The sequence below is a fragment of the Homarus americanus genome, unplaced genomic scaffold (assembly GCF_018991925.1).
Source record: "Homarus americanus isolate GMGI-L3 unplaced genomic scaffold, GMGI_Hamer_2.0 scaffold19824, whole genome shotgun sequence".
NCBI lineage: Eukaryota > Metazoa > Arthropoda > Malacostraca > Decapoda > Nephropidae > Homarus > Homarus americanus.
This window is the reverse complement of record NW_024746380.1, coordinates 666,907-693,347: the sequence shown is the minus strand read 5'-3', so window position 1 is coordinate 693,347 and position 26,441 is coordinate 666,907. Positions and strand designations below refer to the sequence as shown.

General features: G+C 38.0%; 1 protein-coding gene across 1 annotated transcript in view; it reads right to left on the bottom strand.

Moving 5' to 3' along the window:
- LOC121879223 (zwei Ig domain protein zig-8-like) overlaps positions 1–26,441 on the bottom strand; it is a 69,447-nt gene that overhangs the window by 7,085 nt on the left and 35,921 nt on the right. Inside the window, exons 4-5 of the mRNA XM_042385820.1 lie at positions 24,082–24,216; positions 2,248–2,461 (exon numbers count right to left, since the gene is read on the bottom strand). Of these exons, the coding sequence (XP_042241754.1) occupies positions 2,248–2,461; positions 24,082–24,216 (349 nt within the window). The remainder of the gene's footprint in view (positions 1–2,247; positions 2,462–24,081; positions 24,217–26,441) is intronic.

The window sequence follows — 26,441 nt, the reverse complement described above, 5'->3', positions numbered from 1 at the left end:
TGGTATGAGTTCTGGTGAAGCTGTTGACAGAAACATGACAATAGGCATAAATGGCATGGCTGATGTCACTAAGATAGGATATCAATCATGGTGGCTTAGTGTGAATGTCACGTTGTCAAGGGTAATTGTGTTTGTGTCATAATGTCAATAATGCTAACTCGTATGATTTAACCAATGATGATATATGAGGAACGATAATATTAGTGATTTGTGAGTGACAAAAATGGCGATTGGTGAGTAACAAGAATATTAGTGATTGATGAGTGACAAAAATAATGATTTATGAGTGACAATAAAAAAATATATTATCAAGATATAAGAAAACTAATAATTGTTAAAGAGTGACAATAACAGCGACAAAAGATGAGGGTGAAAAAAAAATAATATTTGACAAGTATAACACAAAGAGCGATAACCTTTATAACACCAGCTATTACAACACGGGTAACATAATCAAAGTTGATGTATACCACTAACAGAGATATCAACAGCTATATATGTGTGTGAGGTATAATAGAAGCGAAGTAAATCAGTGAGTAGCAGATATATGATCAAAACTCTGTGTAATAAAGAAAATAAATGACATGAATGAAACAGAGAATAAGGAATGAAGTGAGTGATATAAACTGACATGAACCACACCAGAAAGTCATGTTTATAGTGAGTTACAATGACTTATGGGGAAAATAACACCTGACTATGATTACTATGAGGTAATGATTGCGGGTGTCACAGATTCTGTCAAATGAAATCAGTGAGACAAAGATGACAGGTGGGAATGACAGATGTAGTTTGAGTGACTGTGGTTGGTGGTGGTGATACGTGACTGTTACCTGTTACCTGTTACCTGTTACCTGTCACGTAAGAAGATATACATGACATACATACTGATAAATGGCATGATAGATCAAAGCACGTCAAGGAAAAACGACAACGATGATAACTATAGAAGGATAATAAAGATAACTGATGTAACTGGTGCATAAAGCATAAATTAGAATAAATGTGTAAAAACAGATACTGGTGATAACTGGAGGATAAGACATAAATTATGGTGAATAGATATATAAAAAAAATTCTTAATAATCTTCCTTAAAAGAGACAGGAACAATAATGGTTGATTTAAGGGTCATAATAGCTAATGATTGGTGAACGAGAAAATCAATGATAATTAGTTCGAGTGACATAATTTTAAAATAATTAGTAATAACAGGCTTAAAATATTGTTTAGCCTGAGAAATTTAATGAACCATGATTACTAGATGTGACATAATCGATGATGTTTTAAAGTAATGATGATTAGTCGGAGTAACATAAAAAATGAAGAATGTTGTACGCGATAAACATTGGCTAGAAAATGGTCACTAGAATTTTGTTTTTCCAGTAAGATAGATGTTTAGATGCAAACAACGATGATAAATAGATAAAATAAAGTAGAATAGATAATGGATTCCTGGTTAAAAAAATAAGTTCCTAATGATACCATAAAAATTATCATTGAATTATATTATAAATATTCATCCATCAACACTGATTAAAAATTTACCCATCAACTTTAAAAAAAAAAAAAAAATTCAGCCATCAACAATGAAAAAACAAACACATTCAGCCATCAACAATGGAAAAACAAGCAAAAACAGACATACTCGTCAACAACACTTATTTCGGACAAACAAACGGCACAGGTGAACGATAAAACTTATATAGACAGAAATGATTGATATCAACAAGGCATAATTGCTTGGTAATTGGTATGTGAAAAGAGTTATAAAATTATTAGGAAAATATTATATAGGCTATGACTAGGGTCGTTTCCTAGCTCTTGGTGATATGGGATTCTTATTCAAAAGGTGACTTCATTCTCCATTCCATATTTCCTTCACTCTTCAAGATTTGATTTGCTAGTGCACATCTCAGTCAACATTCTGAACTTCATTCTCTATTCCAAACTTCAAGCAGTATTTCCAGACTTCATTCTGATTAAATTCACTATTCTAAACTTTCATATAAAAAAAGAAAGAATACAAGAACACCAAGAGTTTGATATTTGCTTTTCAGTTATAAGACACTACGGATCTAGAGAGAGAGAGAGAGAGAGAGAGAGAGAGAGAGAGAGAGAGAGAGAGTAATATACCTTCAGAGACAACAAACACATTGACCTATAAAGAGATAAAGAAACAGACAGACATACAGACAGAGACAGACAGACAGACACACACACACACACACACACACATTGTAATATACCTTCAGAGACAAACACATTGACTGAGGACGGCGTGATGTTGCTAGCGCTGCACTTATAGTTGCCAGAATCCTTGAGACTGGCGTTACTGATGGTTAGCCTGGAGGTGGTAAGGTCCTGGTGATCCATGGTGACTGTTATGCCGCCTCGGGATTGGTCGTAGTTGATCATCTTGTTGTTGTGGTACCAGAAGATGAACTGTGGTGGCGACAGGCTCTGTAAACAAAACAGTAACAATAACAGTCTCTCATTTTCCTTAGTGTTATTTCCATTATATAAAGTATACAGAGTCGTTGAAAAATATTACCTATATTTTAAGTGGTGTTAAATAAAAATTCGGGCATTTTTTTTTCAATGGCTTTGTATACAGTAAATGGATATGGAAAATTACCTAAGCAACAACAGTGTATAAAAAAGAAAAATTAGGCCAATTATCGTTATGCAAGGGAATTAATTTGTACTATAGAGTATATTGTGATTAATTACGAATATATACAAGAAGGTGATGTCGTACAAATTGAATAATGTTACAGTGAACGGCCTCAGTATCATGGTGTGTGAGGCAACAGTTACAGTGAACGGCCTCAGTATCATGGTGTGTGAGGCAACAGTTACAGTGAACGGCCTCAGTATCATGGTATGTGAGGCAACAGTTACAGTGAGGCAACAGTTACAGTGAACGGCCTCAGTATCATGGTGTGTGAGGCAACAGTTACAGTGAACGGCCTCAGTATCATGGTGTGTGAGGCAACAGTTACAGTGAACGGCCTCAGTATCATGGTGTGTGAGGCAACAGTTACAGTGAACGGCCTCAGTATCATGGTGTGTGAGGCAACAGTTACAGAGGAACGGCCTCAGTATCATGGTGTGTGAGGCAACAGTTACAGTGAACGGCCTCAGTATCATCGCAATGAAAAAAACTTCGTTTGCCGCAGCGTAATATTAGCATAGAGCCGTGACGCATCTGTCAATACTCTTTGTGTAGCGCCGCCAGGAAATGCTGTTCTAAGGAGTCTTCTTTTTTCAGTAAAAAATGTCGGAGTTGAAGTGTATTAATCTGCTAGAGTCTGGTTAAGGCTTCTTTCTCCCGCGCTTTGTGTCGCCTGTAGAGCCTGAAGGCACATGATAATCACTTTGTCCTCCCTCCTTCTCTTCCTCCCTCTCTCTCTCTATGTTGTGTCGTGTGCGCTTTTAGGAGACTGAATCTCTCTTCCAAGTTATTTATCCGAAAATGAGCTGTAGTACAATTCTCTGGGCCACGCTATGTGAAGCTGGCAGGTTGTTGTAGAAAACTGATTTTTTTTTAAAGTTTAACATTAGGGAAGCAGACGGGAGGATGAGCCGATTAGATAATAAATTCTAATTAATATAATTGGCATGAATTCGTATATCATGTCAACGATCAAAGGCTTAAACGCTTCCCTGTCTCTCGTAACACATTTTTAATACTCATTGTATCCCAAAGATATATGTATGTATGAATATATGTATGTATGTATGTATGTATGTATGTATGTATGTATGTATGTATGTATGTATGTATGTATTAGTCTGGTCGTTATCCACCAGGTAGCACTGCGATAACTTGGATCGGAGGGGGTAAAGTATAGACGTTAAATAGTAAAAGTTTATTATTTCATAAAGATATAAAGTGATATAGTATTACATTATAATAACAGGAATTCAACTGTTATTTTCGTTTCTTGTTCTCGTTCATTCAGAATACTATATTAGTAGTTGAGATAAACGTTTGAGAAGGAACAGTATCGGAACTGTACTTTGGTCGTGTTAACTTTCTTGGACTGTTTTTAGTGATATTAAGAATAGAAGTCAACATTGAATGTTCCTCTCCACAAGTAAAAACAAAGAAAAAAACTGCAGATTACGAGAAACAAACATTAAGATGACAATAGATTTAGTCCTTTCTTTTACGTCATTGTAATTTCTTTCATATTTGGCGAACGTCCAATACTGTCAACAATACAGGAAAACCTTTATTCTCTCTACTATGTATTTCCATGCAGAAGTTTCGTACCTTTATGACGGTAACACTGTAGCTCATCAATTAGTAAGATTATTAATTTTTTACTTTGTAGGCATAATCTAAAACAGAGATTATAATTGCCATGTCATAAGGCAGTAAACGTGTTTGTTCTAAATTGGGAGATTAAGATAGCATTATTTTACTCTCCCAGCTGACCACAACATTGTTATTCTTTTGTTTCTGTTATCTGTGAATACGTCGGAATATAATGAAGTTATTCCTTAGCCCACAACTCTCACCAGCAGGATTTGGGTGATTTAAATGTCTTATATTTCAGGTGATAATTTCATCATAATTCGAGACACATCATTCAAATATGAGACTACTACTATTAATACTATGAGTACTACTATACTCTACTACTGTTACTACTACCACTATGGCTACTACTACTACTTATTGCCTTACCATACCATACCATACTACTACTACTAGTACTAATTATAATAAAAATAATGTTAGTAAGGAAATTAATCAGCCTTAGCCATATGACTTATCCCATAAACAAGCGTTATAATGCAGTAATAAAAATTCAAAGTCATAGAGAAAGGACAGGTAATAAAAGTCGAATGTCAATTAGAAAGAGAGTGAGGTTGTAGAGATAGGTCATAAGCTTCAGCGTAAACAGAAGCCGAAAGAAATGATCAGCATTTTCGAATCCTTATGTTCCAGCGCACAGTTTTAATTAATGCTGGCGAGGCGAACAGACAAACCTGCAAGGGCTTTTTTAATTGGGTTCTCGATGTGTGTGTTATTGATCATTACAATTACATACACGGAAAATAAAGATCTGTGTTCATAATATTTTTATGTGTCCTTATAGTAATTATATAAATCATGTATAAAAATGTCACAATCCTATAATTTTTAGGACAACGACGTATCATAATTTCAACTTTTCGATACAGATCTTGTCGAGGGTGACCAATAAATAAGATAAATTTTGAGCAAAATGTTGTCCAGGGGTGTGTAAACTTCATGTGGTCTGTGGGTGTCAAAAATTCATGATGTCTGGGGTGTTTAACCTCAGGGATACCAAACATAACAAAACCTAACCTAACCTAACCTAACCTAACCTCACCTAACCTAACCTCAACTTACTTAGCCTAGCCTCTCCCAACCCAACCCAACCCAACCTAACCTAACCAATTTTAACCTAACCTTACCTGACCAATCGTAAATTACCTTAACCTAACGTTATCTAACACAGTTTAACCTTACCTAACCTGTAATATTGTGAGCATCATCATCAAACGTGAACAGCAGCTTGGTTCCTTTCCAGTGTTTGGTGCTCTTTATCATAGAGTTCGGGAGATCATTGTGCTTACTCGTACTTCGTTGTAGCTGTTAAAGGTGAATATTGAAGGTATGAATATCCAGGAGACTATTTTATATTCCATCCTCCCCAGGTCAACTAATTTTACTCTGAGGATACCGTCCGTGGCGCTAGATCTGAGAGTCACATCACGTAGGGTCTGTGGGAGCAGTGAACTGGAGCCTCGGCTAAATCGTTGTGGTCTTGTCGGTACTGTGTCGATTGGAGGAAACAGTTTCACACTTGGAAGGGTTGAGACAAAGGGCTCCTTGTGTCCTGTTGTACTCTATCACGAGACTTTTATTTTAAGATCTCAGGGGTGCCAGACTTACGAGCCAGGGATCCAGTTTATCGAAAATAGCTTTAAATAATTTTCTTAGCCACAAAGTAAATATAAAATGATAAGATAAACCCTGCCTTATATTTTTGCTGCGGGTTCTTTGAAAATCATTTTAAAGCACAGTAACAATTGTGGTACGTGTAGAAGGAAAGGAAGAACTCTTGTTTATGTTATCAGTAGATGCGTCTTTTCTGTTTGTGTACAATACTTTTCTTAAATCCAGTTTACCCAGACGAGGTTGGTAATATAGACTGATACTGTTCTTAGTACCTTACAACTTTGAAATCCCAAATCCGAGATGTTTTGATTTCAACATTACATAAATTTATCATATGAGGGAAAACATAGATTACAATAAATAAATAAATATAAAGAAAGACTGATAAATGTAGAAACAGCGAGAGATGTGATAAAGGATGAAGTGTAAAGAATGTTTCCAGTGTAAATAAAAACATAAGTGTACGTAAAGAGAAGCGTATGTAAGGGTTAATTGTGAAGATTCCTAGTGAGATTGGGAGTTTAATTAGAATGTGCATTGTTGTAATAGTTGTTGAACCTTTACATGGGTGGGTTAGTGAGGGAAGTAAAAGAGAGAGTGGTGGAGAGGTGAGGAGGGATGGCTGACACGGAGGAGGGGTAGAGGGATGGCTGACACGGCTGAGGGGTAGAGGGATGGTTGACACGGCTGAGGGGTAGAGAGATGGCTGCCAGTGGATGAGAGGATGAATAGCTGACACGGGGATGGATAGAAAAGACAGACATAATGCACTTGAGAATAAAGTTTGGGGTGAATAGGTTAGAACGAATAAGGAAAACAGATTTACGAAGGAGAAATGGAAATAAATGCAATATCAGGGAGAGAGAGAGAGAGAGAGAGTTTATTAGGCTTCAGAGATATGGCATAAAAACAATGAGATAATGAAAAAAAAATGAGATGGAGAAATGGGGTAAAGGAGACAATAGATTTGGACGAAGAAAACCCTCCAGGCAGCAATAGTTTGTCACTATGACTAAATAACATTGTGTCAGGAGATGGTGGGGGAACGGTGATAGGTGATGTTGAATGACGTAAAGCGACATTAGACGAGTGATAATTTGAGGACTTATTGTAAAATGGAAATCCCAGGGCAGAACATGTTTCCTACAGCAGAGGAAGAATGAATGACAGAAAGGTAGATTCTGTTTCTGTTCTTATTACGGCCATTCTAAGGGCCGTTACGGTGGCTGGAAGGTTCCACGGTAAAAAAGATACATATTAGCTGATTTGATTTATCATTGGGATCTAACGGGACCTAATGTCAAGTATTCCCTTACGGCTACACTTTGATTGACTGGAATAAATAAGACGAAGTTCTTCTCTCTATGTAATTCCATTCATGACTGATGGTACACGTGATTCATTTCTCTCTTGTTGGTGTGATGGAACGGACGAAGCAGGAGGATGTCTGCTTTACTTGGGTGGTTCCTAGGGGTTAATTAACTTATTTGAGGAGAGCTGTGTTGGCTGCTGTTGTGTGTGGGGGGTGTAGGCTACCTTCATAACTTACTGGAGTAGAGCTGATGTGGTGAGGCTGAGAGAAGTTGACTGTTGCTCTTCACGCCAGACCTCTGGGAACCCTAATATATACTGTATATACATAATCGAAAGGATCAGTAAGTCATATGTATCTATGCTGCAAAAGTTAAATCCACAACATTCAAAATTAACGACCAAACTAGAATTAACCATCATTAGTAATGATATAATGTATAATGGTAATGATTCATTACCATTATACATTATGGTCTCATCATCTTATTTAACGCTCAAACACAAATCAGTAGAAATGCCTGGACGAACCAAACACACATGGAGGATATTTTCGTCGGACGATACTGCTCGGTGTTTTGGAGCTGCAAGTGGCCACTGACCGCACCGTGATTAATTCCCCGGACCATTCTGAGTGTCCGGCTTCGCTCTTAATTTTGATGCATAGTCAGGCCTGACGCTTCAAATTTGGCCACATAAATGTTTCTTGTATTTGACAGGTGTTCTGCTATTGTCTATGGAAACACTGACTTGTTTTATAGTACTCTAAGGTTTGAAAGATCGGGTCATATAAACGTAAACATTACTGTCCAAGGTTATTCAGGATATTGTTGGAATACTTGTACATTGGATTTGGGCAAAAGTAAATGAATTTCATGTAATATAAATCAATTTAGAAAATCCTGACTGATTATACCTAGTTAAGCTTATTTTTTCTACATGAATTCGTCGTTTTTCTAACATAACATTTTGAGATTTGTTGCCCAGCTCACCAAGATCTAACATATAACAGTCTTAAAGTCGTAGATTACAATTTTTATTTTGCTTTTCTATATTTCGTAAAAATTTCGTCTTCTTCCTGTTCCCTTCCTCGACACCTGTAGTTGTATTCCCGTTTTATGTTACATTACTATACAAACCGCTCAAAAGTTAGTATTATTCTCTGGTTTTAATATTTTAGATCTTTTTTTCATAAAGGTAAAGATAACTTAGTGTTACTTTTTACGTTTTTTCTTTCTGAATGAAATAGTACTTAAAATAGTCAAGATTGATAACTTCAGGCACTTTGTACTATACAGAAAATTCAAAATCCCTCACTTAGCTAAATATTTAATAGGAGCGGCCCGCTGAACATTTCCACAATAAAGCCGCACCTGCTGCTAAAACCAAACAGCTCAGCACACGAAGTAGTTAGAAATAATGATGCATACTCTCCACTGTGACATGATAATAGTCTACACAATCCCTGAATAAATTTTAAATGTCTAAGTCATCTTGACGTGAAAAGTAAAATATACACACAACTTTCGTGGACTAATACCAAAAAGAACAGAAGACGAGACTTGGTTATACTTAGGTAACATAATACTTATTTGGGTAATTGAGGGTTTCACCAGATAAAGTTACAATGACACTGAGAGAGACATGTGTTGCTGATAATAAAAGTTAGATAAATATTGTTTTCTTGCTTTATAATGCCGAGTACACTTTGTTTGTTTATCGGACTGTTGTTCGATTATTACAAAGTACTTCAATAAAATGTTGATGAGGTAAATAAGTCATATTATACATTATAAGACAATAGTCATTGATCTTATCGGTAATGGGTTATATTTAGTAAATGTCTAACCTAACCTAACCTAACCTAAATTAAACTACTTAAGTCTACTCTAACCTAAGCTAACCTACCCTAACCTACCCTAACCTAACCTAAGCTAACCTACCCTAACTCCCAAGGTAATATTAGTGTAGTAAATAAACTAGGGTGTCTAATCTTCAGGTTCCTCACGGTGTTTTCTGGCCTGACAGCCCACAGTAAAGAAACTCAGAAGCTTGACTAAGACCTTCACAGAACATAGGACACGGCTGTTGAAGACCCAAGAATGTTATAGGTAATTTGTTTAAGTATGTGTGTGTGTGTTAAGTCTCCATAGTACAAGAATAACAACGTACTGTACATTCTATCCCTCTATAATATGACTCACTATATCCCCACCTTCTCAACAGTAATTGGCTGACCTACATGCGTGTTAATTTCTCCTGGGAACATGTGTGCGGTTATGGCCTGGCTCAGATACCCCGCTCATCATCTTGTAATTATACCACTGCAGTAAAAGTCACCTACCAGTGTATGAGGTTATGGAGTACACCCTCAGTGAAGGTAAGTGTGTGTGTGTGTGTGTGTGTGTGTATGTGTGTGTGTGTGTGTGTGTGTGTGTGAGTGTGTACAGTTGTATTGATTTTAAAATGTATACATCACCGTTAAATAAATACTCTGGGACACTGTGCTCAGGTCACTCGAGGTCAATATAGTTAATTGTGGAAGATAAAGACATTCAACACTATCAAACTAACACACACACACACACACACACACACACACACACACACACACACACACACACACTATAAACAACTCTGATTTCGTCTATGATAAAACTACCCGAGATATAAAGCAACAATTTATCTTCACGCCATACACTTTTAATGATGATATATGCGAGTCGTCACCACCTGCTATACTTGTGTACTGAAGGACGAATACAAACAACCAAACATTTCTACACGAGTAAAAAAAAAACCCATTTTTTTTCGTGATACACAACAAAATTTAATACTCTTTATCATTTCCAGGACCAATTACTGGGATGGAGACTTTTTGTTTAATATTTCACATCATAAACATTTAGTTGTTACGTTCACGCTGTTGTGGTGAACTTGGTTGCCTTAACTCCGGGTCAGTTACCATGGCACACTAACCACACCTTTGTTTGGCTCTCTTGTCACCACTCCTTCACTGCTCTACCTCTTATTCCTTTCCAATAGAATGTAATATAACAAATGGAAATTCAATTCATTCGATAAATATTTTCTTTCCTTTAGCCTTCTATTATTTCAAAACCACTGAATTATCATTGATGGGGTGGACAGGACTCTGACTTAGTCATTTCGTAACTACAGTTGATGTGAATGCATAATTAGAGAAGATGAAATTTCATAATTAAACAGCAACCGATGCGATTAATTATCACTAAATGTTCACAAAAACCTACTCCATCAGTATTCTTTATTTCATTAACAAGAAGTTATGTCGTCAGCAGAGGATAGTGTGAAGAAGACAAGGCTGGTTATTAAAAAGGCATTCACCACAACACCTTTACTCAGGGATATACTTTACACTGTATTGCATAGCCATTAGAATATTTGTAAACAACGTATTATTTTCATTCACTGTGATTTACTAATTATTTTACTGAGTAATTATTGTTCCTGTTTTAGTGCCATACACCAAAAACTATATCAGTTGGGAGCCTAATGTTTTCTGTAAGAGTTAGCCTGATGTTACAGAAAAACCATCATATTACGTCTTTCTGTAGGTGCGCGTGATTCATGTATATGCTGATAGCCACATATGAAAAAAGTAAACACGAAGATGTGAATTATAGGAAAGCGCTTGAGAACTTGGTGTTTTCTTATTTCTCCTGTGGTCATCAGAGTCCACGACATCATGATGATAAACGTCATTATCTCTTATGACTCACTAAATCCCAGAACAGATGACATGTAGCTGCTCACACCACGTGGACGGAAATACTATGAACAGTTTAGTAGACAAAATGTGTTACTAAACTCTATGAACGATTTACTTTATCTGGTATTACTGGTTGTTCAATTATCTTATCTTATAGAGAGTTTCTATTCTTTTATTCACCATATATTTTTCTCAATAATATGTAGTTTAAGTCTATTGATCTTGACATATAACAGTATACCCTGTACTCTACGGACAAATTCTATACCAAAAAACTTCCTTTAAAATAAATCTTATATATTCTGAGAATATTTAATGATTTTCATAACAAATCGAAATGTGGAGCGTGCAAATTGATTGACCAGATCAATGTTAATGTGCAAACTTACTTGTGATATTGACCAGCGGTGATGTATAATAGTGGCTGGTCTCTGTCACTCTCATCTGAACTCCTTATTTATAATCAAGTAGGTAAGTAGGTGATATAAGCTGGTTATATATATATATACCACGAGGCAGCCATTTCATTTATACATTGTTTCCTTTGTATTGGCTTTTGTTAATTAACGAGACCAATGTTTGCTTACTTTACTTATGGTTTTAGACGCTAAGAACTTCAACTAGTTAATGGACTGAACCATTACTTGATCCCTAATCGATCACAATTCTTCATCTCAGCATTGTGAAAATATGGAAATCTTGGTAGTGGTTGTTGTTCTTCATGTTCTCGGCGGCGTCTCAGAAGGCTATGCCAAACAAGGTAACAACACACTCACCCATGGAAGTAAAACCTCCATGCAATATTAATTTTATGGAGCCACAATAACTACACGATATGCAAGCAATTTAAAAAGAAAATATTGCACAATCCACCCAATACATTTTTAAATTCGCCGGTGACAGATTTCACAAAATATCTGTAAAAGGTAAATCCAATATTCAGGTATACACGTAAGGTGTGACAGATGCAATAACGCGCCACGAACTTACATTATTCACAAAAAAATATGCTTCTACCTTGCCTAAATAGCTCACTCGTCAGGATATTTTTGTGACCAATGTGTGGGATAAAATTTGTATGCAACTTTTTATTATATGGGAATATAGAATGGTCCACCTGACCAAACCTCTGAAATAAACGAAGATTACAGTTTTATATCTAAAGTTAAGTTGCGTCCGGTGAGGTACCCCTGATCTTATACACCAAACATAACAATGTATATCCTCAGTGATGGCCGCGCCTTCACTTCACTGATAACCTAATTATTTTATGTAAACTCAGTTGAATTATTAATCAGATACACAAGAGCTGAAAGTAAGAACCAAAAGAGTAGGACTGACACTGAAATTGACCATAGTCAATCATAAATTGGATCACAAATTGACAGCGGATAATGAAAAACAAATTGAGGTTTGATGAAGTTACTGAATTTATTTATCTAAGGAAGCTGGGACTGACTTGTAAAACTAATCATTTGGAATTGAAAAGTGTGTCAAAACATGCTGGGGTGACTTTGTTGAACCGAATCATATATTAATAGTTGCATTACCTCCCCGTCTGCCCCCGGAGAAAAATATTTCAATGTTGTTGTTGTTTCAATTCTCAGTGTTGGTTTATGCATGCTCAACATGGCGAGTGAATGCAAAAATAAACCAGAAAGTCCAAATGCTACGAGAAGCTAATTTAATTTTGATTAATTTTCCCAACTTTCTCGTGAATTATACGTTTCGGTTAGCAGTTCTTTGATTCTGCCACTGAATTTAAGAAATGAGTCGCGTGTGACCAGAGTGGACAAGGCACTACTATGGTCATAATAGAGATTTAGTCACAAAACAGATATGTAAACAGTCTCTGCACCTGAGAGATACTCGGTTACTTAGAATGGAATGTGAAATATGGTCGATTTTGCTATTAATTGAGTAAAACAGAAACCACCGCGTCACTATGTGTGGAGCAGGCGGTGAGAGTGGCGGGCGGCAGATCACAGAGATTAAAGTGCCAAAGGTCTTCTAATTTTTTTTCTGTGTCTTTGTCCACTCTGGTCGTACGCGCCTCAAATATACTGCACTTGGCATTAGTGTATTTTATCTTGGAAACTGAACAAGACACAGGCATCAATATCTATCGCTAAGAAACTGAAATTTTTTTGATCAAGGGTCTAAGATTCTTCTCGTCTGGTTGATGATGTTAAACTCTATCTCTGCGCTTCATCAACTAATCTTTACTTACAGCTTCTCAGAAAAAATGTATGCACATGTGATACAGTTTTCAGTAGATATCGCGTGATTTTTTTTTAAATAAACAACTTTATTCTCACTTAAGAGAGATCTGACACATCAACAAGTTAGGAAAAAACTTAATGTTGTAATAGAAGAATGGAGACGATCCATGGGGGAGACTGAGCCCCGTGTGTAGTGTTGCTCTCCCTCACCTACTGGGACGCACCTGCTCTACATACCATACTAGATAGAGTTGAGACTAGAACAATTTTCTTTATTAACTCTCTCCCCTTCTAATCTCAGAGGTGAACCCATACTCTCCCTTCACCGCAGTGTGTTGCTTCCCTCGCCCCTATTTTCTCTTTACTGCTAAACTTAGGAACTATTTACTACCTCACGTCTTCTCAGTCAACTACGAAAAGTCTTCCACCACCTAAAAAAAATATCTTAGGGTATTACTTTTTTCCCTATTATAAGGTTCGGCTTCTATAATCATGGGTTTATTTTTTGGGGGGCTTGGCGATATTTAGTCTTCGTGATACCTTCCAAAATTATTAAAAATGAGAGAAAATATACATGACAGTCAAAATATATAAAATCAGTAAGATAGAGTAAACATCAACAGTAGTGAAAAGTGAAAGTGGGTTCCATATGCATGACTGCCCATAAGGGTACAGCACTATATACTAACGCCCGTATTATTAAACAACATCTTCCTTTGAAGAGGGTCGTCGTGTTTCAACCCGAGTTTTAAACTAAATGACTCCTGAGGGACACCGTAGTACAGTACTTAACGGGGTGGTGTGGCGGTAAAATGAACTATCTCCAATAAAATTAATTTATAATATTGAAATTAGTTAATGTTACCGCCACACCACCCCGGTACTGCACTCGACCGCATTGAGTTCCCCAAGTTGCAAACTTTGGTACCCATTTACAACTGGGTGAACTGGGGGCGCCCGAGAATCGAACCATTCACTAATGGAACAAGAGGAGAGTGCTGTCTCCACTCTACAGCCACACTCTAATGATATATTAAACGCATTAACAGCAGACCAATGTGTTCCTCGACTGGGTCCTTGGAGATAACAATAAATTAATGAAGTGAGAGAGAGAGAGAGAGAGAGAGAGAGAGAGAGAGAGAGAGAGAGAGAGAGAGATTATATATCACCCTGGTAAGTATATCAGACAGTTAGTTTTATCTATCATGTATAGTGTTTATAGCTAAGGTTGCCAGACGAAGGTAATGGTTAACTGCTGAAGTTTGACACATCACATTACCATAATTCCTCCCAAATCAAATGTTTATGGTCGAGATAAGCCAAAAGACCAGGGCTACATATTCAGGCATAATCAGAGCGGATAAATGATCAGTTTCACAGCCAATATCGAGGAGATATTCATCTGGGGGGAACACCAGTGGCAATCTTTCATCCACAGTGATCATGGTGATTGACCTACAAAAGCTGCCTGACATTTGAATTGTTTGTTGTACTAATACGTTATGTGGTAAGTATATTGGAGTCTCTCTGTTATATCGATGAAATTTAACATTCACTCGTAGAATATTCCCAAGCGTTTGTTGATTGACGCGGTATTTAGACTCCCTCCCTCCCTCCCTCCCTCCTTACCTACCTGCCTTCCCCCTCCCCTTAATGTTGTGACCCCGCTCGGTAAGGCCAAGTATAGAAACTATCAGTGTTAAAAAATAAAAATAAAAATGAATACCTGTTTATATACAAATATACAGTATACTGAGCCAATATGTGTGTGTGTGTGTGTGTGTGTGTGTGTGTGTGTGTGTGTGTGTGTGTGTGTGTGTGTGAAGGGAGGGGAGGAGCAGCTCAGAAAAAGGTATTATGAACTATCTAGGAATGTTAAGAAAAATGTAAGGAAGGCAAAGAGGGACTAGTAGTTGAATGCGGGTGCGCCAAGTCCGTAGACTTTCTATTGATAGATTACGAAATGAGGATAGCAAGAGAATCCAAGGCGAATCCCAAGGGATTTTTCCAGGTATATAGGACAAAGGTCAAGAACAAAGTGAGACCTTTAAAGTCAGAGAGAAGGGAAGTGATCGATGATAGTGAGAAAATAAGCAAAGCATTAAACAGCTACTTCTTATCAGTTTTCACAGAAGAAATTCACGAGGAAATTCCAGAGGTGGAACAGATATTTAGAGGAAATGAAGAGGAGAAATTAAAGAATATCACTATCAGGAAAGAGGATGTTCTTAAGAAGATAAATAAATTAAAGAAGACAAAATCACCCAGGGCCGGATGAAATTTTCCCTCGAGTTTTGAAAGTGTAAGGAACAGATTAGCGGACCCCTCGTAAATTTGTTTACAAAATTATTAGACACGGGAGTTGTGCCAGACTTGTGGAAACAGGCATGTATAGTATCCATATTCAAAAAGGGAGACAGAGCATCAGCGTCAAATTACCGGACGATTAGTTTGACGTCAGTAGTGGGGAAATTTCTTGAATCAATTATAGCAGATAGCATCCGATCGCATTTAGAGAAAAGCAAATTATCTACGACTCTCAACATGGGTTTACAAAGGGAAAATCTTGTCTAACAAATCTGCTGACATTTTTTAGGAAAGTCTTCGAGGTAGTAGATAATGACGAAAATTACGATGTTATTTACTTAGACTTTAGCAAAGCGTTTGACAGGGTACCGCATCAGAGGCTTCTGAGAAAAGTTAAGGCTCATGGTATCGAGGGGAAAGTTTTAAATTTGAAAAATCATGGCTCACTGATAGAACACAGAGGGTCAGCGTATATGGTGTTAAATCTGAGTGGGGCTATGTAACCAGTGGGGTTCCCCAGGGGTCAGTACTAGGCCCACTCCTGTTCATAATCTATATAAACGATCTAGATACTGGGATCAGCAGTGACAAAAGCAAGTTTGCAGATGACACCAAAATAGGGCTGCAGATTAATTCAGGGCAGGATGCAAATGCACTACAGGAGGATTTAAATAAACTGCAGGAGTGCTCAGAAAAATGGCAAATTAAATTCAAAACCAGCAAGTGCAGCGTACTTAATATTGGAAGAACACATACTGTCAATGTATACAGCCTTAACAACATCAACCTAGAGAAGTCGACTTGTGAAAGAAACTTAGGGGTACTTGTAAGCCCGGACCTATGGCCTAGAAAACAGTGCGTTAATATTCGAAATAAGGCAAACAGAGTATTAGGTATTATATCTAGAAGTGTAAATAATAAGAGTGCAGAGGTCTTATTGCAATTATATCTTGCGCTAGTCAGGCCGCACCTCGATTATGCGGTTCAGTTCTGGTGCCCTTATTATAGAATGGAAATCAATTCACTGGAGTCGGTGCAGCGAAGAATGACGAAAATGATTCCGGGACTTAGAAACCTTCCATATCAATATAGGTTAAAAAAACTAAACTTGCATTCCCTAGAAAGACGAAGAGTGCGGGGAGATATGATAGAAGTATTTAAGTGGGTGAAAGGAATCAGTAAAGGACATATAGATCAAGTTCTTATAATATCCGAGCAGGATAGGACTCGTAGCAACGGATTTAAGTTGGATAAGTTTAGGTTTAGGAGGGAGATAGGAAGGAACAAGCTTAGCAACTTTGTAGTAAGTGCTGGAACGCTGGAAAGGTTTAAAAGGAGGCTAGATAGATTCATGGATAACAGAGAGTGGTAGTTACTCTCGACAGGAGCTGCCATGCACAGGCCAACCCGCCTAATGCAGACTCCTTATTTTCTTATGTTCTTATGTTCTTATGCATCTGCGCGTGTGTAATAATAATAATAATACTACTACTAATAATAATAATAATGGAAATAATAATAATTTATGAATAAATAATAATTAACGGTTTATTGAAAAAGTTCTGCAGCCCGAAGGCTGAAAATATGCATTGGACAAAAATGACTTATTACATACAAAGACATGGGGTGGGTGGGTCGTTTTACAAAAGCTTTGATTACTGAAAGAAGAAGGAACACGAATTGAGCATATAAATTATTATAGTTTACAGTTGATGGCCCGGGCCTGGGCTGGTCATTGAGACACCGGGTGGTGTGGTGTTCACGTGGTGCAGTAACTCGTCTTTGGGTGTTAATATGAAGGACCACCGTGGTCATAGGAACACCATGTGGTGTGGGGTGGTGTCACAGTCCCTCACTCTCTTCTCGGTAATGTAGTGTTATCTCGCATTCAGGTGTAAAGCCGACCTGTTGTTGTACCCAGGGTGGACGGATTAACACCGTCTGGTGTGTGTGTGTGTGTGTGTGTGTGTGTGTGTGTGTGTGTGTGTGTGTGTGTGTGTGTGTGTGTGTGTGTGTGTGTGTGTGTGTGTGTGTGTGTGTGTATGTGTGTGTGTGTGTATAATTCTATGATAAACTTAATTAAAATATACATAAATAAATATTTCGACAATAAAAGGTTTAGAACATTTAATCTACAAGTTATTTCCTCTCATATTAAGCTTTTCTTAACCTATCATTGTTGTGAATGGACTACAAAAAGCTCAAAGTATATTAGAGAGAACAAACTATGCCATCGATTTTCTTTTTAATCTCATAAACTATAAGATAAAAGGTCGTTCCTTGACAACACGTGGAGAAACTTGACACAATTCGTCCAATACAAGACTTACGCTTAGGTCTTTAATCCAGTGTTAAAGATCGTACAGTAGACGCTAGCTTAGAGAGGCCAAGTGAACCGATACTGTGAACATTTTGACCGAATCGGTTTCAAATGTATAATTCTAATGCTGTCGACAACTCCACCTATTTTCCTTTTCCGCCCCTCTCTCTCTCTCTTCCATTACTTTTTATCTCTCCCTCCTCCATCTCTATTATTATCTCCTTGTCTGCTCCTTCTCTTCCCTCATTCTCCCTCCCTTTTCCTTCTTTCACTTCATTGTTTTTCTCGTTGTTATGTCTTCAAGATGCCCCACAGTGAAGGCAGAAGATATTCGTGCGTGTAAAATTTCCTCATGAATTAACTAACAACAAATAGGTCTTGAAAGTTGAACGGAAACCTATGATTTTAGCCTCATAGATCAGGGTGTTATTCAGGAGCTGTCAGCCATGAAATATTAAACAATATACATTACTATTACAACTTTGAGGTGATGTTAGATTACCGACAGTTACTTCGATAAAATATAATCTAACTTTCCAACCATTATATATTGCTTTAAAAGAAATATATTTGTATTTTGTTGATTTTTTTTATAAGGTGAAAGTAATATGATAAAGAAAAAGAGACGAGGAACAGCGTAAAATTTAACCTCACGAGAGAAATAAACTAATGCTTGTGTTCGTAATTTGTAGTAAACAGGAAACTGGCTCAGTTAAATAAATTACTCTGCTCTGTTTAAAACGTTTCCTACATGCGAAATAAAACTCGTGTGTGGTGATGAATACAACAGTTATACTCCGTAGTTTTGAAGTATTAACTTTTTGTTAATGTGTCCCCGTCCACCTCTGACGTATTACCCTACCGTGGTATGCCAAGATAAGAAAAACACAGTAATATAATATATCTGAGGTCTACAGCCACAGGGGTGCGTGAGGCCTGGAGGTGACCATCCATCAGTGTGTCAGAGAGCAACATACAAGGCAACGTGGCCCTGGTGACAGATTGGTGAGTGATGAAGCAAAGGAATCGTTGCTGTGTCGCTCGTCTCAGACATCACGGAACACCAACCCCGGATGGAATATTTGTCTTATACTGTGACGAAAAGAAACCAACTAAATATTGAAATGTCTTATTATGTTTTGTTTTGATTTTTTTTTATCACTAGGGAAGGAGTTCGATAGAGCGAGATAAAGAAATATATTGAATATTGAGAGTTGATTTATCAGCATAATGTTGAGGATATTTGTTATAATAAAATAAGGAAATTGTAAGATAATAAAGGAGCAAGAAAGAACGCCCCTTAAAGCCGTACTTGGAGAAAATGACACTAAATGAATTATAGTTTTAGGTCATAAGCGATTCGCATGACCTTCACACGAAAGGTAAAAGTTACTCGGGTAACCTTAAGGTTTAAACCATTTGCCCGTGACCTTTGGCCAATGTCAATTAAAGATGACCTTGAAAAATATATTCGTACAGAGACGCACTCCTAATAGTCCCCGCTACTAATGAGGCCCAGGGGTAAGGTAAAATTTAGTGAGGTTAAATTAGATTCTTTTTGGGTTAGGTTAAGTTGTTATTTTCATCACACACACACACTACTACTACTACTTTGCTGTCACTCGGAATCCCGTATGACGATCATCCAGCTATGATACACTGACATGAGTTATTAGGGATGTCACCTAGGTTGGTGAGTTTTGGGGTGACTAAAGAGACTGATACGGGATCCGCAGGATCGTCCACAATCGTTGCACTTGTAGAGGGCTGCATCTTGTGCGGGAGGGCGGCGGCAGCGTCTTTCCGGCGTTGGCGCTTGTCTGCCTCGGTTTGCAGTCAGGCTAACGCGAAAGTACTGACACCTTCTCGTGTGGTGCTCCTCCAAGCGTTACGATGTGGAGTAATCGACTCCCAGGTGAGGGGGTCGATTTGGCACTTTTTTCAGGTTTGTCTTAAGACTATCCTTATACCTCTTCAATTGCCCGCCGGCGTTACGTTTACTATTCGTTAGGTGACTGTAAAGTAGCTGCTTTGGCAGTCTACTGTCGTCCATGTGGGTAACATGGCCAGTCCAGCGTAGCGGTTCATGGATAATGGTAGCCTCAATGTATATGATTCATGTCTCACTGCCATGTAGCAGGGTGGGGAGAACTACTGCTCGATATATATGCAGCTTTCTATATAATTTCAGCTCCCTACAGCTGAAGACACGGTTTCGGAGTCCGCCAAAGGCTTGAGATGCACATCTGATCCGGTACTGAATCTCTCCATCGGTGTCTGCAGTGGTGGACAGGTAGAAGCCGAGATACCGAAAGTGGGTAACACTAAAAGCTGGGTAACATTTAAGCTGGATGGATGGTTAAGCTGGATGGATGGTGGAGGTGTGTCTGAACCTGGGGCAGGTTGAAAGAGAGTCTGAGTCTTACGTACATTCACCTCAAGGCTCGCATACGCATCTGCATAGGTGTTTTGGATCCTCAGTAGGTTGTGTTTAGTGTGAGGAACAAGAGTGAGTTCGTCTGCGTACTGAAGTTCATTAATGGAAGCTGCCGACACCTTCTTTCTTGCCTGAAGGCGTCTTATATTGAAGAGACCCCCTTCACCAGGAACTCGATGTCCCCCCTGCCGGCTAAATTGGCACACTCAAGAGTAAGGAAGCGATCCAAGAAAATGGAAAAGAGAGTTGGTGACAGAACACACCCTTGTTTACCCCTGTTTGGATGGGGAAGAACTCAGACTGGGTTGCGATGAATTTTGGTGGGCAGCCAAAACGGCTGACGGTGCACCAGAGGGCTTCCCTGTTGACCGAGTCGAAGGCCTTGATTAGGTCGATGAGAGCCATGTACAGGTCACAGCACTGTTCTCAGAACTTTTCCTGTATCTGGTGGGCAGCAAAGATCATGTCAGTGGTGCCACATGATGGTCTAAAACCACATTGAGATTCTGGGAGGAAGCCGAGAGGGTCAGTGTGTTGAGCGCTTCTTTATATGTAGAGTAGGGGGAGGGGTAATCGTGTACGCTCTCTTCTACACCCTTTCTAGGTGTTTCCGTTGTGTCATTTACGGAGGAAGACCAGGCATGTGAGGTATAGGTGAGCTTGAAGAATACCGAGTAAACACTGAGGCGATCGGGCGAGGAACTCTAAGGGACTTGAAACTGCGGAGGAAGAGGAAACAAAAAACGGAGGATTTGACAATTGTAGTGACGTGTGTTTTCCAATTTAGTTTGTTATCTATAGTAACGCCGAGGAGCTTAGTGACGTCCACAACCTGGAGTGTGTTGGGGCTCAAAGTAATGGAGGGAGGTGGGACAAGGTCAGAGGAGAAGTTGATATGCATAACCACGGTCTTGGTATGGTTCATGGTGACATGGTTGTTGGTGGCCCAATTTTAGAAACTTCATTATATTCTAGAGGGCGATGTAGTCTGGGCCGAGTTGTTCACACTGCTCCCAATATGTGTGTGTGTGTGTGTGTGTGTGTGTGTGTGTGTGTGTGTGTGTGTGTGTGTGTGTGTGTGTGTGTGTGTGTGTGTGTAGATATTTTTTTGTCTACCCCCAAAAAAAAATATGATTAAAAGCCGAGTCAAGTTTATTTACAAAATTCATGGAACCTCCACCAATGTGAAGTTAAAATATATTATTGATTTTTAACAACTTAGGTCATTAATTACGTAGTGTATGATCGTATATGCACGAGTCATCAGATTTTAATATCTAAAAGATAAAACGATATGTACACGTATGATAAAAGGCTTAAAATTGTAAAAAAAACACAAAAACAAAAACAGAATCTCCCCTATCATCATGCCTAAATGAGTGTGTTATGAACGCTCGTCAAAACACAAACAAAAATTCTGATAAAATTCCTGTGCATCACTGCTCAGGTTCTGGTTATGAAATAAGTGAGTATTCAAATAAGCAGCACTCAGTCGATTATGTCAAAAACACTATATACGTAACACGACAAAGCAGTCAATGAGCGGTGGTTATTTTCATTCTCTGAGTTCACTTGTGCATGTAATACCAGTTGGAATATTCATATCATGTGGTGTTTATTAACGGATGGGATTTATTGATTCATCAGACTCTAGCTTTCCTCGATATTCCGTGACTAATTGCGTTTTTTTTTTGGTTGGCATGGTGGTTGAAGTTTCCATGATGGTTAAATAAGGTATTAAGAGGTAGAAATACTCATATATCTCCGTGTTAAGGACAGCAATGTACAGACGACCATCAGGTACACTTTGGTGGCTACGGGAATATGATCACACAGGTAATATGGGAAAAGATTCATTTGAATTTTGCGTAAACAACAATTTGCGTTTCAATATTCTTATGATGTAGTTTGATGCCCATTTCAGAATCAGTGGCATGAATAATATTTGAAAGTTGAACATTACTTTTTGTTGGTATATAAAATAATTTCTAGATTTGTAGTTCTAAGGCCTTTCACGACCTTGTACAGTATATTTGAACATACATACACGCTAACCACACGCCTGTAAAACTAACTTATTTTTTCCTGACGTCCTACGAGTGCAGCTCACGCCAGAGTGCCGCCTTTGTCGTCAAATTAGAATAAAGTTCTCCCCACGAGGTTATCTGGACCTTGAAGGGTAGTACTATAGTGAAAATAACTAAAATAATGAGCAATGAGATTAAGCGAGATCGAGATAGTGAAGTGAAAAGATAGACTGAGAGTGTTTGTAAAGGACAGAGATGTTGATTTAATGGGATGTGTAAGTCCCAGAAAATGGGATGTGGGATGTGTGGTGGTTAAATGGGTCACCTTCCTGAGTGGTGGAGTGTGTGAGGGAGAAAGATGTTGACTTTATGAGATGTGCAAGTAGCAGAAGACGGGGTGAGTTGTGGAGGCTGCATGACCACCTTACTGAGTGATGAGAACTGCTGTGTGGAATAGCAATAGGTGGTCGAAGTGATGAGGCGAGTCGGGTATACTTACTCCTGATGTTCCTGCTGTATCTTCTGACACTCTTAATGATCCATATCAATGTAATTAGAGTCTCGCCTTCCATACTTAGTCCGTGAATTTCTTTTGGATTTTCTTCAAGACACATAAGACCATACTCACAAGGGAAATGTCTTGGGTCATCGGAAAGCTCTTAAGGAAATATCCACCCCGAGATCTGCCTCCAAATCTAACACTCTTTTAATATAGAAAAATTTATTTTTCCTTTATTCCTTTCGTGTATTTTTAATATATATTTTACATAGGAATAAATCTTCACTGAAAATTAAAATATGATATGCGACACTCATGTTCCTCAACGGCTGTATCCTGTATTAATTTAATTGTTGTATTTGTCAGCTCTCTGAGTACTGAAGCAACGCTGGAAAAATGTTCATGAGATTGAGAATACATAAAACATGTTGAAAGATGAATGTGGTTGTGTTAGACATCTGCAACATCTAAGATTAAACATTAACTCATGTACAGTCAACAACACACACCAAAAAAAATACTGCATATTAACAATGTTATACACACAGGACCAAGAACTGTGAACAACACGGGTTTTATATATTTTTCTGTTAATCTCTATGTATTAACTATACGTGATATACTGAATATATCGTATTAGTAGGTAGGTAGTAGGTAGCAGTTAGTAGGCAGTAGGTAATAGGCAGCTACCAAACAAGGAGGTACTACCGCCTGGGAAGATATTGGAAGCATAATGTATTGTCTAATGGTAGACCCTGCTGCCATTTTGCATCACAAAAATTATGACCAAGTCCCAGGTTGCTTATCTGACTTTCTGCCTCATTTACACACAGTTGCAGGGTCTCAATTGTTTCTCTTACCATTGAAAACACAACTTACATATATTGTTTCTCCCTCTTGATCTTTTTTTTTTGTATTTCTTTATTATTATAATTATTATCATTATTATTATCGTTGGGAAGGACGTGAGACCCAGGGGTGCGTATTGCTTTTTGTTGACTGCTCACACACACACACACACACCATCCCATTTATTGTTAAAATAATAAATAGATCCAGGTTTATGTACTGTACAGCCCTGTAAATGTATTGAACGCATATTATTATGTTTAAATCACATGTGAGTTTGTATATTTTCCGCCACTGGCTGCAACTCCATTAATAAACCGTTTATTATTATTATTATTATTATTATTATTATTACATACACACACACACACACACACACACACACACACACACACACACACACACACAAAACTCACCTCTTCAATGATGCAGAGGAGGGAGATGGTGGAACCTGACTGAACATGTCGCTCTGGTGACCCTGAGATGACCGCCTTGGGCACCACCACCTTCAGGTTGACCAGGTAACCGTACCGGCCCGTCTTGGTGGATACCTGCAGGAGACAAGACATCGTTATTAAGACACTGAGATGAACGTTGGTAAGTTATTTTTCAACATATGTACCTATTATAACGAAGGATGGACATAAGCTGTGTGGCTGCACTCATTCTGAAAACAAAATAATATTAATAAAACTGTACATAATGACCTTGAATAATACAACTTTTAATAATCTCACACACAATATAAACTTCCTCTGTAAGAACAAAAACACTTTAGCCTAATCGTTATCTTCTTCAGGAAGTTATTATAGAATAGTTAATAGAAAAATCACCGTCACCGTTATAATTAAAAAAAATCTATGTAAAAAATATATCAAGACCTAAAAGTTACCTAAGTTAATTAACCACTCAGGTGTAAAATTCAATAACCAGTGACTTTCATCTCGTCTTAGGGAAATTTCACAGATATTCATTGAAAGTGTTTTGAGAAATGTAACTTTGACTATCTAAGCGTTATCTATCTCTCCCATGATAACGAAACTTAAAAATATTCCAGATAATATATAGATAATTCCAGGTAACAGTAACTCCTATTATCGAGGCTTCCAGGTAACAGTAACTCCTATTATCGAGGCTTCCAGGTAACAGTAACTCCTATTATCGAGGCTTCCAGGTAACAGTAACTCCTATTATCGAGGCTTCCAGGTAACAGTAACTCCTATTATCGAGCTTCCAGGTAACAGTAACTCCTATTATCGAGGCTTCCAGGTAACAGTAACTCCTATTATCGAGGCTTCCAGGTAACAGTAACTCCTATTATCGAGGCTTCCAGGTAACAATAACTCCTATTATTAAGGTTTCCGGGTAAAAGGATTTCTTGATATCGAGGCTTTCAAGTAACACGGAGTCATATTATAGAGGCTTCCAGGTATCAGTAAATTCTATTATCGAGGCTTCCAGACAACCAGTAACCACCCAACCACAAGACTTCTCACAGCCTCATCCACCAAAGGTTAATGTGGCTAGACGCTGCTTACCAGAAATTCGGCGTTCTGAAGCCTATTGAAGTCATAACTGTCAATGTAACTCATGGATTGCACACGTTCTCTCCATTAAGGGTAAACTAAGTGAAAATTATCAGACATAACCACAGACACAAGGACTTCTGAGGGTAGAAGATAACCGCTGGCGAAGCTCTTGTTAATGGAGACTCTTCACTCTTGACCTTTACTCAGGAAGATTCGTATTATGCAACAGACCATTCATCATAAAGACGACTTATTCACTAATCACATAATTATTTCCTATCTAAATATCCACATCCATGTAAGACTTTTGTTATGTATAAATCTAAATAATAGAATATATTAATGCACGATAATAAAGATGTATAAAATAAGTATATAAAAATAATAAATCAATGTCGTAAAAGAAAAAAATAATATAAAATTAATAAAAGTATTTGCAAAAAAAAAAATAAAAAATTACATCGCCCAGACCTCTAAATATCGTTTTTTGTAAAGTTGTTTGTCATGTGGGAGGAAAAATTAATCACAGGTCTAAAATGTTTGCCAATACTTGATATAAAAACGGAAATTAATTAATATTTACACAATTTTAATACATGCATAACAAACAGGCCTTTGTTGTCCTTATTGCTGCAGGTCTCCTGTATCTGGTCCACTTATCTGGTCCACTGTATCTGGTCCACTGTATCTGGCCCACTGCATCTGGTCCACTGTATCTGGTCCAATGTATCTGGTCCACTGTATCTGGTCCACTGTATCTGGTCCACTGTATCTGATCCACTGTATCTGATCCACTGTATCTGATCCACTGTATCTGGTCCACTGTATCTGGTCCACTGTATCTGATCCACTGTATCTGGTCCACTGTATCTGGTCCACCGTATCTGGTCCACTGTATCTGATCCACTGTATCTGGTCCACCGTATCTGGTCCACCGTATCTGATCCACTGTATCTGGTCCACTGTATCTGGTCCACTGTATCTGGTCCACTGTATCTGGTCCACCGTATCTGGTCCACTATCTGGTCCACTCTGGTCCACTGCATCTGGTCCACTGTATCTGGTCCACTTATCTGGTCCACTGTATATGGTCCATTTTGTCTGGTTCAGTATATACCACCAATACCACCCAGTACCACTAACTCATCTTAATTCCGGGTATAACTCGCTGCTGGATTCCTGCGCTATATACCTTCACTCTGTATAGCCGTATTTAGTAATGGTAGATATACATTGTGAGAATCATA